Genomic DNA, 15315 nt, shown 5'->3' on the forward strand with positions numbered 1-15315 from the left:
TCTCAATGCCTTAATGACCGGGCTTTATCCCGTCTTTTGAGTTTGCTCTTTTGACCTTGACTGCATTCACTGTTTTGGGTAATTCATTGAATGAATGGATTTTACAACCATTCAGTTGAAACAGTGAGTGAGGCAAGTCAGAAGTAAAACCTGAGAGTCGTGACTTATGTAAAACGAAAAACGTGATCAAAAGGAAAAGCGAATTAAAAAAACATAGCAGGACAAGTCCTGACGCACAATTCTAAAAACTTTTGTTGACTAAACAAAAACTAGAACTACAACAGACTAAGAGTGAATTGGGAAAACCATTTACAAAAAAAAAACAGAGCAAAAAAATTTAAAAGAAAAACTGAAAATCAATAAAAGATACCGCATGTGAACGCAAAAAACAACTAGCGAGAACGAAAAATTTGGTTCAAACAGAAAAACTAGGCCTAGAATGAACTATGAATGGACTGGGAAAGCCATTTAGAAAAAAATCGATCCAGAAAACGAAGAAATAGCTAAAATCAAAGTGAAATTGTCACATAAGAACAAAAAACCATTAGCGAGAAAGCGGATATTGTTCAAACACCATTTTCTCACTCTACTTTAAAATCACAGCAAAAAATTTCACGCCGCAAAACCACTCGCTTTTTCGCTCCACTTCCTGTTTCTTAAAAAATAGACAGCGCCCCAACACAATTCAAATTCTTTGATTGTAAAAAACCGAGCGCCTAAATAATAGCCGTTTGATAGGCTGACGGCGGCTATTAACAATGGAAAAACATAGCCGGCAGATTACCGGAATAGCTGCGAAAGAATAGACCAGCGTGCCATATAATAGAGATAGAAACAGATACAGATCTAAATTGAAAAAAAAATCGACACCGATAAAATCGACACCGAAAAAAATCGATAAATTAATAAAGCTTGTTAAAATTCATTCTACAGAAGCCTTTTATTAGGGACCTTACTGCACATATGAGTTCCTTTGACCTTAAACAAATTCAAACTAAACTTAAGTTTTAAAGTGCAAAAGTCATTTTATTGAGTGAGGTAAGTCACGTATGATCAAAATCTAATCAAGCAAATAACCTAAAAACTTTCGCTAAAGCGAGTGAGAAATGACGTCATGCGCGCAAATGCCGTTAGTGGGAGGAAGAAGTCATTCAGAAAATTTGACTTTTTCAGCATTGCTGTGTGAACAAATGTAAAACGAAAAAAGAGCGTCAGACGACGAAACAAAAAACATAGCCGGAAGAATTCCGGAAGCGACTCGAAGCGTCAAAAATTCGCTAACAAAACCGTAATTGCAGCGGAAGCCACTACCTTTTATATTAAACCTTTAACTCACTACCTCTCCATGTCTGCCCAAAAAATTGGTGAAACTTAAACCACTGTCAACAAGAGAAACAAAATGCAGCAAAATTTTGTATTATTGAAAACATTTGGTAACGTTAAAAAATCCAATATAATTAAGGTGGTCAAAAACCTGATAGTCTGAAAAAACTGGCAAGGTTATCAATAGCCCTCAAATAATTCATGAATCTAATCAGAAAAAGATCGCGAAAGCAAACGGCAGATAAATCTTAGAAACTAGGTTAAATCTTTTCAAAAAAAGTTCAAATTTAAGAATCAGAAAACACCTATAATTACACTTCTAATCACTGCGATTAAGACAAAACAACACACACATACAGTTCCTTTTTGTTAATAAGCTAGACAACATGATTTCATACTAAATCAAAAATAAAATTCATCATAGAAAACATTAGCAGCAGAAGAAAATTCAAAGGCAAAAAATCGTTGAAATTAATACCAAGGCCGAAAGAAAGCTGCAGTAAATTGTCATAAGTGGACATTTTGGACAAAGCTTGCTATCAGTACTGCCTTTTGTTGAATGAAATCAATTGCACACCAAAGAAATGACGAAAATCTAAGAAAAATCTGAAATCGTTCATTTTTTAATACTGAAAAAAATCAATATACCGAAAACAAACTTAGGTGCAAGGACAAAACTAGAATGATACTAACTAGAATGTGAAGAATATGGGCACAATGTAAGGAACACCGTAACAAAAAGACTCTCTTGATTTTTGGAAGTTAAAAATCAATTTAAAAAATTCAAGAAAAACGAATACGTTTCATCGTTCAGCATTCAAGACAGAGAAAAGATAACTAGTCATCCGATAAAAAGATCTATCCTCCTGAAGAGACCAAAACAGGAAAAAACAGAATTCATAAATAAGAAACATTCTGCAAAAAAATGGTCAAAGAACTTTTAAGTTAAGACTGCATTTATGAAAAAGTTTCAACTGTTTTCTCAAAACTTAACGCCAAAAAAAGATTGAATTTTTATTGAAACGAAATTAAAGTCCCTCATGTTGCACAAAAAAACTATTTCTAGCAGTTACAACCAAAATACAAATCAAAAACTGACGAAAATCGGAAAAAACTACCAAAATCGGATTAGCAGATGTAAAATTTTATGGAACAAAATTATATCGAGGTAAAAAGAGGCGTTGAGTATAAGAATCATCAAAGAGAAATTGCCATATTAACTGACTTTTGACAAAAAGACGGTTAAAAGATCCAAAAAAGAAGAAATTAAAAGAAAAAAAGCCAAAAACTATCTAAAAAATCAAGAATTATGTACCAATTTTCAACTTGAAACGTATTTTCAGGCTCAGAAAGACACTGTGATATCAACTTCCGAGGTTGACATTTCAATATAGTATCGAAAAAAAATTATTTCTACAAGGAACCAAATTAAAAGCAAAAAATTGGGCCACTTAGACGAAAAAACGGCTAAAACCGGTTATCTATATGTTCAATTCAGTCAAAAACTAATTTTCAAAGTCAAAACGTCATTCACTAAACGCAGCGCATGATCAAAAAACTTCTCTCGCTTAGCGTAAATCTGTTCACCAAGACAGCTTTTCTCACTTTTGCTTTAGGTCAAAATGGCGCGTGAACAAATCTACTTCCTGTAAAAAACATAGCCGGAAGAATTCCGGAAGCGACTCGAATCACCAAAACTTCGCAAAAAGCTAAAGCCATTACCTTTTGTATTAAACCATTAACTCATTACCTCCCCGGGTCTGATCTAAAAATCGGTGAAATTTAAACCACCGTCACCAAGAGAAAGAAAATGCAGCAAAATTTTATAATTGAAAACGTTTGGTAACACTAAAAAAGTCTGAAATTTTTAGGATGGTCAAAAAACTGATAACCTGACAAAGCTGACAGGGCCATCAGTTGCCCTCAGATAATTATTGATTCTAATATCAAAAAGATCGCGAAAGCAAACGGCAGATAAAAACTTTTCAAAAAAGACAGGAAAGTCAAAATTATTCAAAAAAGGGTGTTCAAACATAAGAATCAGAAAACCACTACAATTAGATTTCTAATCACGGCAATTGAGACAAAAATAATACATGATTCTTCCTTGTTGTATATAAGCTAGCCAACATGATTTCATACTAATTCAAAAATCAAATTAATCATAGAAAAACAAAAGCAACAGAATAATATTCGAAGGCAAAAAATCGTCTATAAACAATACCAAGCCCGGAAGAAAATTGCAATGAATAGTAATAAGTAGAAATGTGGAAAACATTTTCTAGCAAACTCCCAGTACTGCCTTATTTTGAATCAAATCAATTGCAAACCGAAGAAACCAAAATCTAAGAAAAAGCTGAATTCATTCAATTTTTAACAACTGAAAAAATCAATATAACGAATATAAAAGTAGGTGCCAGGACAAAACTGGAATGATACAAACAAGAATGTGAAGAACATGGACACAATGTTAGGAACACCGTAACAAAAAGACCAATTCTTGATTTTTTGAAAGTTAAAAATCAAATTTAAAAAATCAAGAAAAACGAGTACATTTCATTGATCAGCATTCGAGACATAGAAAAGACAACGAGTCATGCGAGACAAAAATCCAACTTGCTGAAGAGAATAAAACAAGAAAAAAGCAGAATTGCGACATGCGAAACAATGAAACATTTTGCAAAAAAGTGGTCAAAAAATATTTAAGACTGCATTTATGAAAAAAATTTATCTGTTTTTTCAAAAACTTAACACCAAAAAATGATTGCATTTTTATTGAAACGAAATTAAAGTCCCTCCTGTTTGCCAAAATACTATTTCTAGTAATTAAAAGCAAAATACAAACAAAAAACTGAAAAAAAAATTGGTAAAAAACTATGAAAATCGGATTAGCAAATGTACAATTTTATGAAGCAAATCTTCATCGAGGTAAAAAGAGGCATTGAGTATATGAATTATCAAAGGGAAGTTGCCATATTAACTGATTTTTGACAAAAAACAGCTAAAAGATCCAAAAATGAAAAAATTAATAAAAAAAAGCCAAAAATTAACTAAAAAATCATGAAATATGTGCCAATTTCGCATTTGAAACGCAATTTCAGGCTATGCAAAATACTGTATTACCAATTTCCGGGGTTAAGATTTCAACATAGCATCGATTAAAAATTATTTCTATAAAAAAACCAAAATACAAGCAAAAAAACTAGGCCACTTAGACGAAAAAACGGCTAAAAACGGTTATCTATATGTGCCATTCAGTCAAAAACTACATTTCAATGTCAAAAAGTCATTCACTAAACGCAGCGCATGATCAAAAAACTTCTCTCGCTCAGAAAAAAATAGTTCACACTGCAATTTTACTCGCTTTCGCTTTTAGGTCAAAACATCGTCTGAACGAATAGTACTTCCGGTAAAAAAAAAACCTTAAGAAAACCAATACTCCTCTTCGAGTCGTAAAAAACCAAGAGCACCGCAATATAGTTTCGCTCAGCTTACAGCTTCGCAGCTATAAAAATGTTTTAATTTGGTTTGAAAAGAATTGCTAAACAATTTGGGAGCAGTTGGCTTCGTCAGCAGCAAGTAGTTGCATTGCGGAGGAGGAGGAGTGGGAGCGTGGGGGGCTAGGGGTATAATGACGCAGTTGGGTACATGCGCTGTACATGTTTATCCTGTTTTGAGGACGGAAAAGTGAAATAGTTACATAATTGCTAAATTACTAACTTCGTTCAAGGGCAAATAAACATCCTGAAAAAAATAAAGGAAAACAATTTTATCTTTCGAAGCTGATTTTTGTTTGCTTCTGCAGACTACTATATCTCTGGACAAACTCCATTCAATAGAATAACAAAACTGACTAAAGCCAGGTGAAGTGCTCTCAAACGACTGAATGGCTTTCTCAGTAGCTAGCCACGACAGGGGGGCCGATGGGGGTGGGGGCAACATGGGCGGGGGTGGGGGCAACGTTTGGAGAGGGTCTTTGGCTGCACGGGTCCATTACGGGCTGAACGATGTGCAGGCCCAGGGACGGGGGTGATGTGGCCTTACGGTCTGAACGATGTGTAGGGATAGGGATGGGGTGAAGGAGGTGGGATGCGGGTGGGAGTGATGTGGGGGGAGTCAACTTCCTAGAACTGCCCTTCACACAGTAAGTATAAGTCACCAAAACAATTCGTGAATCACATACTAGAAGGGAAGTGAGTTGAGAGGCTCTAAGCGAAGCTGATGCCCACTCAACGCTACATCTTTATCCTGCTTCTGAGGACAAAAAGTCAAATGGGTCAGACGAAAAATCGGTCAAACGAAAAATAACATATATAATAAAAACCTTAAGCTAAAATTAACTATGCCTCAATAGCAACCAGAATAACACAATCTTTAGATATCAAAACATAGCCGGCAGATTGTCGAAAACTAGCCGCGATAGACGCTTGTGGCCTTCCATGAATTGAAACAACTAAAGAAATAAGATAGACAGATCGACCACCAGTCCTTTAATAGACAAGAACACTTTTTGGGTTAGATTCGGACTGTCAATTTTTTGACATATACAGTCTATAGGGAAAAAGCGCAAAGAGAGCTTTTTCAAAATTGACATTCGAAATCAAAAGCTCAAGACTAATACGCAAGAACTAGGGCATATAAGTTTGGCACAATTTAGATGCACTCTATTTTATGTTCATAAAATTTTAAGTTCCATAATTGAGTTCAGAAGTCATTTTTGTGAGTGAGGTAAGTCACGCAATTGACCTAAACGCAGAAATGACTTCAGACACACAAATTTTAACTGCAAAGCAATAGAAGTCACTGAAGTCAATTTGAAGAAGTCAATTCCAAGAAGTCAGGTCGTAAGAATCATCGATGGAGACGACGAATTAAAAAAACATAGCAGGAAAAGTCCTGACGTACAATTCAAAGAATTTTCATTGACTAAACAGAAAAACAGGCCAAGAACGGACTATGAATGGATTGGGAAAACCATTTAGAAAAAAATCCGATCCAAAATATCGAAAAAACTGTAAAAATCAAAGGGAAATTTCCGCATGTGAACAAAAAAACACTAGCGAGAAAGCGAATTTTTGTTCAAACACCGTTTTCTCACTCTACTTTAAATTTAGAGCGAAAAATTTCACGGCGCAAAACCAATCGCTTTTTCGCTCCACTTCCTGTTTCGGCGTGACCAAAATCACTACTCCAATTTGACTTCAAAAATCATGAAAATGTGTGAAGAGATCTTGAAAAAAAACATAGCCGGAAGAATTCCGGAAACGACTAGAAGTGAAAACCCAATTAAACGCCATCCAACTACTCATCTAACAAAACGTGCCTTCACTAATTTATGATTATCTTGAAACAAAGTCATGAAACAAAAAAGTAAAAACAATAAAATCAAATCTGTTAAAACATGATAAAAAATCTGATCAAATTTTGTTATAAATTGAGATCCCGAAAAAACTATCTCTGCCAATATAACTTCATCAAAACAACTAGTACTTAAAAAAACATGTGCATTTTGAAAAAATACTTTAGGCTAAATTATGAAAAAAAGCTCTTAAAAACAACTTTCACTGAAAACTGGAAAACGTTACTAAATTTTTTAATATTTAAAAAAACATATAAATCAAAAGAAAATTTCCGTTCAGCCAATAGGGTATCCAGATGCTCGCAAAACAATAGGCAAGTCATAATAGGCAAAGAAACTTAGCTAAAAACAGAAAAAAAACTAAAAACCGCAAAAAATTCAGAAAAATAGTTCAAATTTTCGCCATATTTTTGTCATATTTCACAACAAAAAAAATGATTCTTACAAACAAAACTGTAACCAATGGTTATCATAAATTTTCGCAAGTAGAAGGGGTTTCTTCAATACCCATTTGAGCCAGTAAAACAAAATAATCGTCAAAAAAAGCAAAAATTAGCCCGAAAATCAGCAAAATACATTAAAAACCTCGGAATTATCATAAAATTCATATGAATTTCCAGAAACCTTCAAACCACTACCGAAACCAGCCTAAAATTAAAGCAAAATCATAAAAAACCTCTTAACCAAAATAAATGAAAAAAAACTGCTTTAAAATGCCGCACGTGAACAAAAAAATTTCGCTCGCTTAGAGAAAAATTTTTCACACATCAATTTCTCGCTCTCAAAAACAGCGGTATGAACAAAAACCACTCTCTTTTCGCTCCACTTTTCACTTTTGTTCAGCACCAAAATCACTCCAAATTTTTCACGCGTTTCATTTCCCGCTTCAAAAATCACTCCAATAAAATTGATTAAAAAAAAAAGGACTTCTCCAATACTCCTCTTCGAGTCGTAAAAAGACAGCGCCCTAATACAATTCAAATTCTTTGAATTGTAAAACACCACGATGTCCCCAATAATAGCCGCTATCGCTTCGCGGCTATTAATCAAAGTATAAACACGTGCGACATTGACTTTTGCATCGTGTTTCAGAACAATTGAACCAATTTAAAACAAATAGATCACCATATCTCCTTTTTGTGTCGAAAAAAATAGGCCCGCAATAATATTCGGCTGAGAAGATGCGGACGGCATCAATCGATACAAAGCAATTCAGCTTTCAAGTTAGAAATATAGCTGACCTTGTCTTTGCACTGAGTGATGATGTCTGCGTTGAAATGTGGCAGCTGTTTGAGATAGGGATCTCTGTTCCAAATAGCCTGGCTCACCATCTGTGCCAACTCCATCGCAGCCAGCGCAGGCGATAGGTACCCACTCGAACTCAACACGTCAACACACGCCTAGAATAAGAATGATAGTAAGGATCAGAAAAATGGACAATTTGCCTTCCATACATTTGGCAACTAAATCTCAACAAAGATGAACTTTGAAATCTACGTACAGAAAGCATCCATATAACTCCAGGGAACAGCTTCAAAAGAACGCACAAAGTATCTTCAAAATGATGTTAGAATGCGTCTTCAATTTGTGCAATCATAAAGATAATAAAACTTTGGTCAATGAACTTCGGGTATATTTGCGGCGCATCTAATTCGACAACACCCAATCTTCTGGAATATGGCAGAGGAAATACTGAATCTGTACCTGTATCAGTCGAATGGAATGAGTGAGAATCTCGTTGGTGTCTGCTTGTAACTCTGGACTGAGTTGGATCCTGGACAAATGTGCTTGGAGTAGGAGAGACGCCTTCACGTGAGGATCCGCAAATTTCACCGTCTTGTCTGGTTTGTAGGGAATGTGCTGAATCAACTGAAAAAAGTAAACATTGCAGAGGACAATAATCTTTTGCCTTTCTTCAATGCTCCCCATGCATTTTACCACATTGATGACAAAAAACTTTGGTGCACGGCAGAATAGAAAATCTTCATAATTGCTGCTCAAAGCTTCAAATAGGAAAGACTAGAATTTTCTAAAATTTCTCACAATGGAACTCTCCAAAACCGAACGCAAAAAAAATCTTCCAGAAACCGCCGCTCTAGGATTAGGCTACACTTAAGACAACTAACTCCACCTAGAGACAGTGACTATAAATGTCAGTTAACATTATTAGATTCCATTATCGACCACTGAACTGATTGATTTCGACACAGAACTGATTGATTGATTGATTTAAATTCAGATGGTAGATGATACAGAGCATTTTATACAGAATATTAAGTTTAATCAAATTACCACCTTGGACACCATACCAGTCAAATGACTCTACAAGAGGTGCCCAGAGAAAAAACGTGCAATACCTAAAAAAACAAATCGAAAACATCTTTATTATCCAAATAATATGCCCTAAGTTTAGTTCGAATCGAAAAAATCTGTTCTTTAGATACTTGTTTGGGTAATAGACTTTCTTTAGCAAGGTAGTTGAACATTTTTATTATTGAAAATCTCAAGGATTTCTTCTGAGTCTGTGTTTTAAATTTTGGTAAAGGGATGAGTGACTTAATGGATGCCCGCGTGTTCGGCCTGTTACTGTCAACATCAAGAAAATTCAAAGGAGAAACTTTTGCAATCTGATCCAGGATCTCTTTTACAAGAGCGTCAAAATATAAGTCAAAAACTGACAGCACGTTGTAACGCTTGAAAAGATAGCATACATGGTCTCCTCTCTTTTTGAAAAAGATAGTCTTTAAAATGCGTTTTTGTTGACAGAAAATTGAACTGAGTTTTGTTTTTTTTTGCGGAACCGTAAGCTAAAATGCCGTACGATATCATTGGTTTGGCATAACTATTATACATTTGTAATAGAAAAGTTTTCGTAAAAAAGTTTCTTGCTCGGAACAGCATTCCGTTGAATTTTGCTAATTTTTTGCCAACATATTCAATGTGTATATCAAAATTGAGATGCTTATCTATGAACACTCCTAGATATTTGAATGAATTTACTTCTTCGAGCACTTCGCCCGATAGCAGATTTTTTGATTTTGTACATTCCGGCCAAAACCAACAATTTTACATTTCTTAATGTTAATGACAAGTTTGTTTCTTGAGGACCAATTTTCAATCTTTTTCAAGTGATTATTGAGCTTTTCCTCAATTTCCAAATTATTGCCTGATGTTAAAATTGTTGTGTCGTCTGCAAAAAGTGCTATTTTTGAATTATCTTGAACAATTTGAGGCAGATCATTGATAAACAAAAGAAACAGCAACGGGCCCAAAATTGATCCTTGTGGAACACCTACATTAATTTCCATTTTTTTCGACTCTTTTGATCCGTGGACTACAAATTGTTTTCTATCTGACAGGAATGAAGCAATGAGTGTACTAATTTTTCCTCGAAAGCCTAGATTTTGTAATTTTTTTATCAGAAGTGAATGATCAATTGTGTCAAATGCCTTTTGAAAGTCAATGAAGCAAGCGAAACCCATTTTTTGTGAGTCAAAAACATTTCGCATCAGTTCTGTAACTGATGCGATAGCGTGTGTGCATGAGCGTTTTGGCCGGAAACCGAACTGTTCGTTTGAGAGAAGTTGATGTTTTTCGAGGAATTCAACAATCCTTGTATTCAAGACTTTTTCAAAGACTTTGCTTAGGGATGACAATAGACTAATTGGTCGATAGTTTGAAGGGTTTTCAAAACTTCCATTTTTATGTAGAGGAATTACCTTAGCTGTTTTAAGACAAACCGGAAAAAACCCTTCTTGAATGCTCCTAATTATCAGCTTAGCCACATGATAGCTAACTACAGAAGCTACAAGTTTTAAAAGTTTATTACTAATTCCATCATGAACCGCTGTGCTTTTGTTTTCTAATGAACTTATTATGTTGAATATTTCGATAGTGTTGACGGGAAATAAGAAAAAAGTTTTGTCGTGACATGGTAAACCTGGCTCACTGTCTACATTGTGAAAATTTGTGTTACTCACTTTCGTCCCTACGTTGATAAAAAAGTGATTATTCCACATCAATGTCTTTTACTGATTTTTTCCTTTGCCCTAGGAATTCTTTGAACACTTTGAATTTTTGTGCTGGACTACCTGATAAAGTCAGTTTTTGATCATAGTGTTGTTTGCGAGCATTTCGCACTTCATTTGTTACTAAATTACGTAATTGCTTGAACCGGACTTCATTTTTACTATTTGGGTGAGATATGAGTGTATCATGTGCCCGATCTCTCTTGCTAATGAGATTCTTTAACCTGTTTGTCATCCAACTGTTTTTGAAGATTTTCTTCTTCGTAATTGGACATTTATCATCAAAAATTTGTAGAATGATTAAACTTAGTTCACACCATGAACTTTCAAGATCATAATTATTCATCTTGTTTAATCTATGTTGGAGAATGAAGAGGAAATTCAAATAATTCTGTTCATTCTCAAAAAAATTAAAATCACGACTGTAATAAATTTCATTAGACTGAGAGCTAGAGACTGAAAAATCAAATTCATAAATTAGAGCGTAATGATCGCTGAAAGACCATTTCAGGGTTGATACTTCTTTCGATTGTTTTGACAAAATATGATCGATACATTTGCTCGTGAACTTAGTTACTCTTGTAGGTTCTGCCTTTTGCATTTCATAATTAAATGAATTGATCAAGTTTTGGTACTGTTGATGATATGCATCAGGGATATCAATAATAAAGTCACCACAAATAATAGTTTCCTCTTTCATCGCGTTTATTTTGAACAATAAACTTTCAAAAGTCTCAAGGAAATTTTGAATTTTTTCCGAGGGAGGCCTGTATAGAACACAGAAATTTATTCGCTTTTTTCCGCTCTCTATGGATATGAGTAGATGTTCCAGATTTTCTTCAAAAAAGAAAATTAGATATTATCTTACAATCTTCTCGTACAAAAAAGCCAACGCCTCCTCCATTTTTGTCGTTTCTATTTTTTACTATCAATGGTTGATACCCTGTTATGAAATACATATCTATGGGATCGTTATCAGTGAGCCAGGTTTCGCATACAGCTATTACAGCTGGTTTGGTTTTGAGGGTTTCTAGTTGACAGCACAGTTGGTCATGATGGGATCTTAGGGATTGCACGTTTATAAACAAAAGCGCTTTCGAGTGTTTATCCATTTCCAAGTAATAGATGATTGTCCAATTACTTGATATTAAAACTGTTACGAAAACACGAAGTCGAAAAGGAGGTGTACACTGCGCCTGTTTTTTAAGCCGCGTTATTTAATGTTTGGACAATCATCTATTGGGTGGAGTATTGTTGTCATTAAGTTTTTTTCCAGCTGGTGTTGCTCCCATATGATAAATATCGTCAAAATTATCAATTTCAATTACATCGCCAGGTCGTTTGTTTCGTCGCTGATTTGACAATTAGTTAGTATTCCAGTTGTTGGCTTGGTTGCGTTGATTAGATATTTTCTTTATTGCCCGTGATAACACTATCAACAGGTTGTGTTACACGCCCATTCTCAGTTTTTAAAAACAGTTTTACTCTACAGTTGTAAGTCGTCGTGACCAAATCCAGCTCGTTAGCGCGCTTTTGAATAGCTAAATCATGTTGGGGGAGACGTTCTTTCATATATACGGGTTTACCATTTAGTGGGTTCCTAAAATTTGCGAGCATTGGTCGACGATTGTATAATTCAATTTTATCGTTGTAGTAAATAAACTTGACAATTACCGCAGGGGGTGTTACCTTTCCAAATACCCAAGGGATGACAGGCTTTGATTGCGTCCGGAGACAACGAATAATTCAAGCATTTGTTAAAGAAAAATAGAATTTGATCCGTTATGTTGGCGTTACCAGGTTGCAGAGGGTTATTTATAATAATTGTGTCTTTGGAACTGTACCGCTCCAATTGAATCACTCTAGATTCCAGTTCGGTAACTTGGTTAGTCAGAGAAACTATTTGGTCGTCTTTTTCAATAAGTTTTTTATGGAAATAAGTAAGAATGTTTCGCATTTTTTCGTCCGTAATTGAACAAATTTCAGATTCGAACGCGAATTTGGCCATGATTTTTACGTAAGCAGTGCAATAGTTTCAATTCAGTTCATGAATTAGTAAGCGACTGTTTTCGAACGTTGCTCTTTTGTGTGTGAAGTAAAAGAAGTAAAATTAATTAACGAAAGACTGATACCATTTAATGGTGAAAACTGACAACCATTAGCAATTGCGTTTGTCTGCTGAATTGGACGAAAAATGACAACTGTAATCAAAATAGGAACAAATAATGCCAAAACAGAGATGCAAAAAATTCAAAATCATTTTTAAAAAACGTTCAAGAAGTGTTCTATTTTAGTCTTGCGTATTTGGGATTAGAATTTTGAATTATGATGAGTTCGTTATCTAAATCGACAGCCAAAATAAATTTAGCGCGATGAGGAAGAACCATCTGCTCATAGAAATCCAACAACTTGATGCTAACTGTTTTCAAGTGCTGACCATCGGTTTAACTCATACGCTTTAAATTACTCATATACTACCAAGAGCGCATGTACTAGGGTGCGAATTTTTTTAATGCATACTAAGTTCCTTTCAACTGAAACAGCCAAGAAGGCAAAACAGAAAAAGGTGACAAAACAGAAATTAATCTCTTGAAGTTGGACAGAGATTCACTAGTTGATTTACTACATCAAGACACCCTGATTCCACCAAGTCGAATTAAAATTTTACATATTATATTAGTATATCATCTGACATTAAACTAATTCAAATTGAATTTAAGTTTTAAAGTGCAAAAGTCAATTTAATGAGCGAGGTCAGTCACGCAATCCAAATCGAATCACACAAATGATCTTAGAACTTTGGGGCTAAAGAGATTGAGAAATGACATCACGCGCACAAACGCCGTCAGTGAGAGGAAGAAGTCTTTCAGAAAATTTCAGCTATTGCTGTGTGAACAAATTCAAAACGAAAAAAGAGAGTCAGACGCTGAGACAAGACATAGCAGGACAAGTCCTGAAGCAACTCGAAGAATTGTTTTGACTAAACAATAAACCATACTAGCCAGGAACGGACTATGAAAGGACTAGGGAAACTATTTAGACAAAAATCCGATCAGAAAATAAAAAAACGGATCTTTTCCGTTTGTGCCCCCCAGTACGTTATGCATCCCCCATTTAAGAGCTTGTGTCATTACTCATTACATAAATCATTATGTAGAAATATGGCACGTCCGTCTCGTGGGTGCAAAAATATGCGCCCAGTAAGCTGGGGGGCACAAACAGAAAAGATCCAAAAAAAAACAGTAAAACTCAAAGTCAAATAGCCGCATGTGAATAAGAAAACACAAGCGAGAAAGCAATTTTTTGATTACACACAGTTTTCTCACTCTATGTCAAGCGGCAAAACCGCTCGTTTTTCACTCCACTTCCTGTTTCGGCCTGACAAAAATCATCAATTCAATTTGACTTCAAAAATCATAAAGATGTTTGAACAGATCTTAGCCGCAAAAAACATAGCCATAAGAATTCCGAAAACGACTCGAAGAGCCATCGTCTCTGCTAAATACACTACCCCATCAAATAACTAGTACATAATAGAACCACTGATGAAAATTTATATAATATTCGAATTCAATTCATGAAAAACGAAGCTCTTAAAAACAAAAACAACTGAATTTTAAAATGAAATATATTAACGGCGAAACAAAAAATCAAGAACACCGAATAATAGCTCAGCACACAGCTACGCAGCTTTAAAAAAACTGTTTTAAAAAGCCGCATATGAACATAAAAAATCGCTCGCTTAGACAATTTTTTTTCACACTTCAATTTTTCTCTCCCAAACAGTGGCATAAACAAAACCGCTCTTTTCGCTTCAATCTTCAATTTTGTTGCAACCCACTCAGAATTTTACGCGTTTCATTTCCTGCTGCAAAAAAGTAAAATCGATTAAAAAGAGGACTTCTCCGATACTCGTCTTCAGTAGTAAAAATAACCTTGCCCCAAAACAATTCAAACTCTTTCAAATGTAAAAAAAACCAAGAGCACCACAATATAGATCCGCTCAGCTTACAGCTTTGCAGCTATAATAATTTATAGATCACGCCATTCTGAAAACATACCCGGCAGATTGCCGGAAAATAGCCGCCGTTGATTCCAATAAGCATGATTGGGGTTGAAATAACAGAAGATATTGAAAAAAAAAGATTTTTGTACAAAAACATTTTTTTAAGTCCGATTTATTTTGATGGCATTTCGTAGTTGAACCTACTTCTGTTTCTTAGAGAGAGGCTACAGGGGCTCCTATCAATAACAATAAGCATTAGAGATGGTAAAACATACCCGGCAGATTGCCGGAAAATAGCCGCCGTTGATTCCAATAAGCATGATTGGGATTGAAATAACAGAAGATATTGAAAAAGAAAGATTTTTGGACAAAAACATTTTTTTCAGTCCGATTTATTTTGAAGGCATTTCGTAGTTGAACATACTTCTGTTTCTTAGAGAGAGGCTACAGGGGCTCCTATCAATAACAATAAGCATTAGAGATGGTAAATAAGACTTCTGGGAACGACGTTCAAATAGCGGGCATCTAAAATTGGGCTTTATGGGTTTATCCCGTTTCTATTTCTGACATCCATTTTTGTACTAACTCTGTTCATTTTG

The 15315-nt window shown here is 34.9% G+C and overlaps 1 protein-coding gene across 1 annotated transcript in view; it reads right to left on the reverse strand.

Annotated features, from left to right (window-relative positions):
* The window catches only part of LOC142341807 (U5 small nuclear ribonucleoprotein 200 kDa helicase-like), a 252374-nt gene that overhangs the window by 15468 nt on the left and 221591 nt on the right, over positions 1 to 15315 (reverse strand). Inside the window, exons 31-32 of the mRNA XM_075393052.1 lie at positions 8387 to 8551; positions 7924 to 8082 (exon numbers count right to left, since the gene is read on the reverse strand). Coding sequence (XP_075249167.1) covers positions 7924 to 8082; positions 8387 to 8551 — 324 coding nt within the window. The remainder of the gene's footprint in view (positions 1 to 7923; positions 8083 to 8386; positions 8552 to 15315) is intronic.

Source organism: Convolutriloba macropyga, chromosome 1 (assembly GCF_964194025.1).
Source record: "Convolutriloba macropyga chromosome 1, txConMacr16.3, whole genome shotgun sequence".
NCBI lineage: Eukaryota > Metazoa > Xenacoelomorpha > Acoela > Convolutidae > Convolutriloba > Convolutriloba macropyga.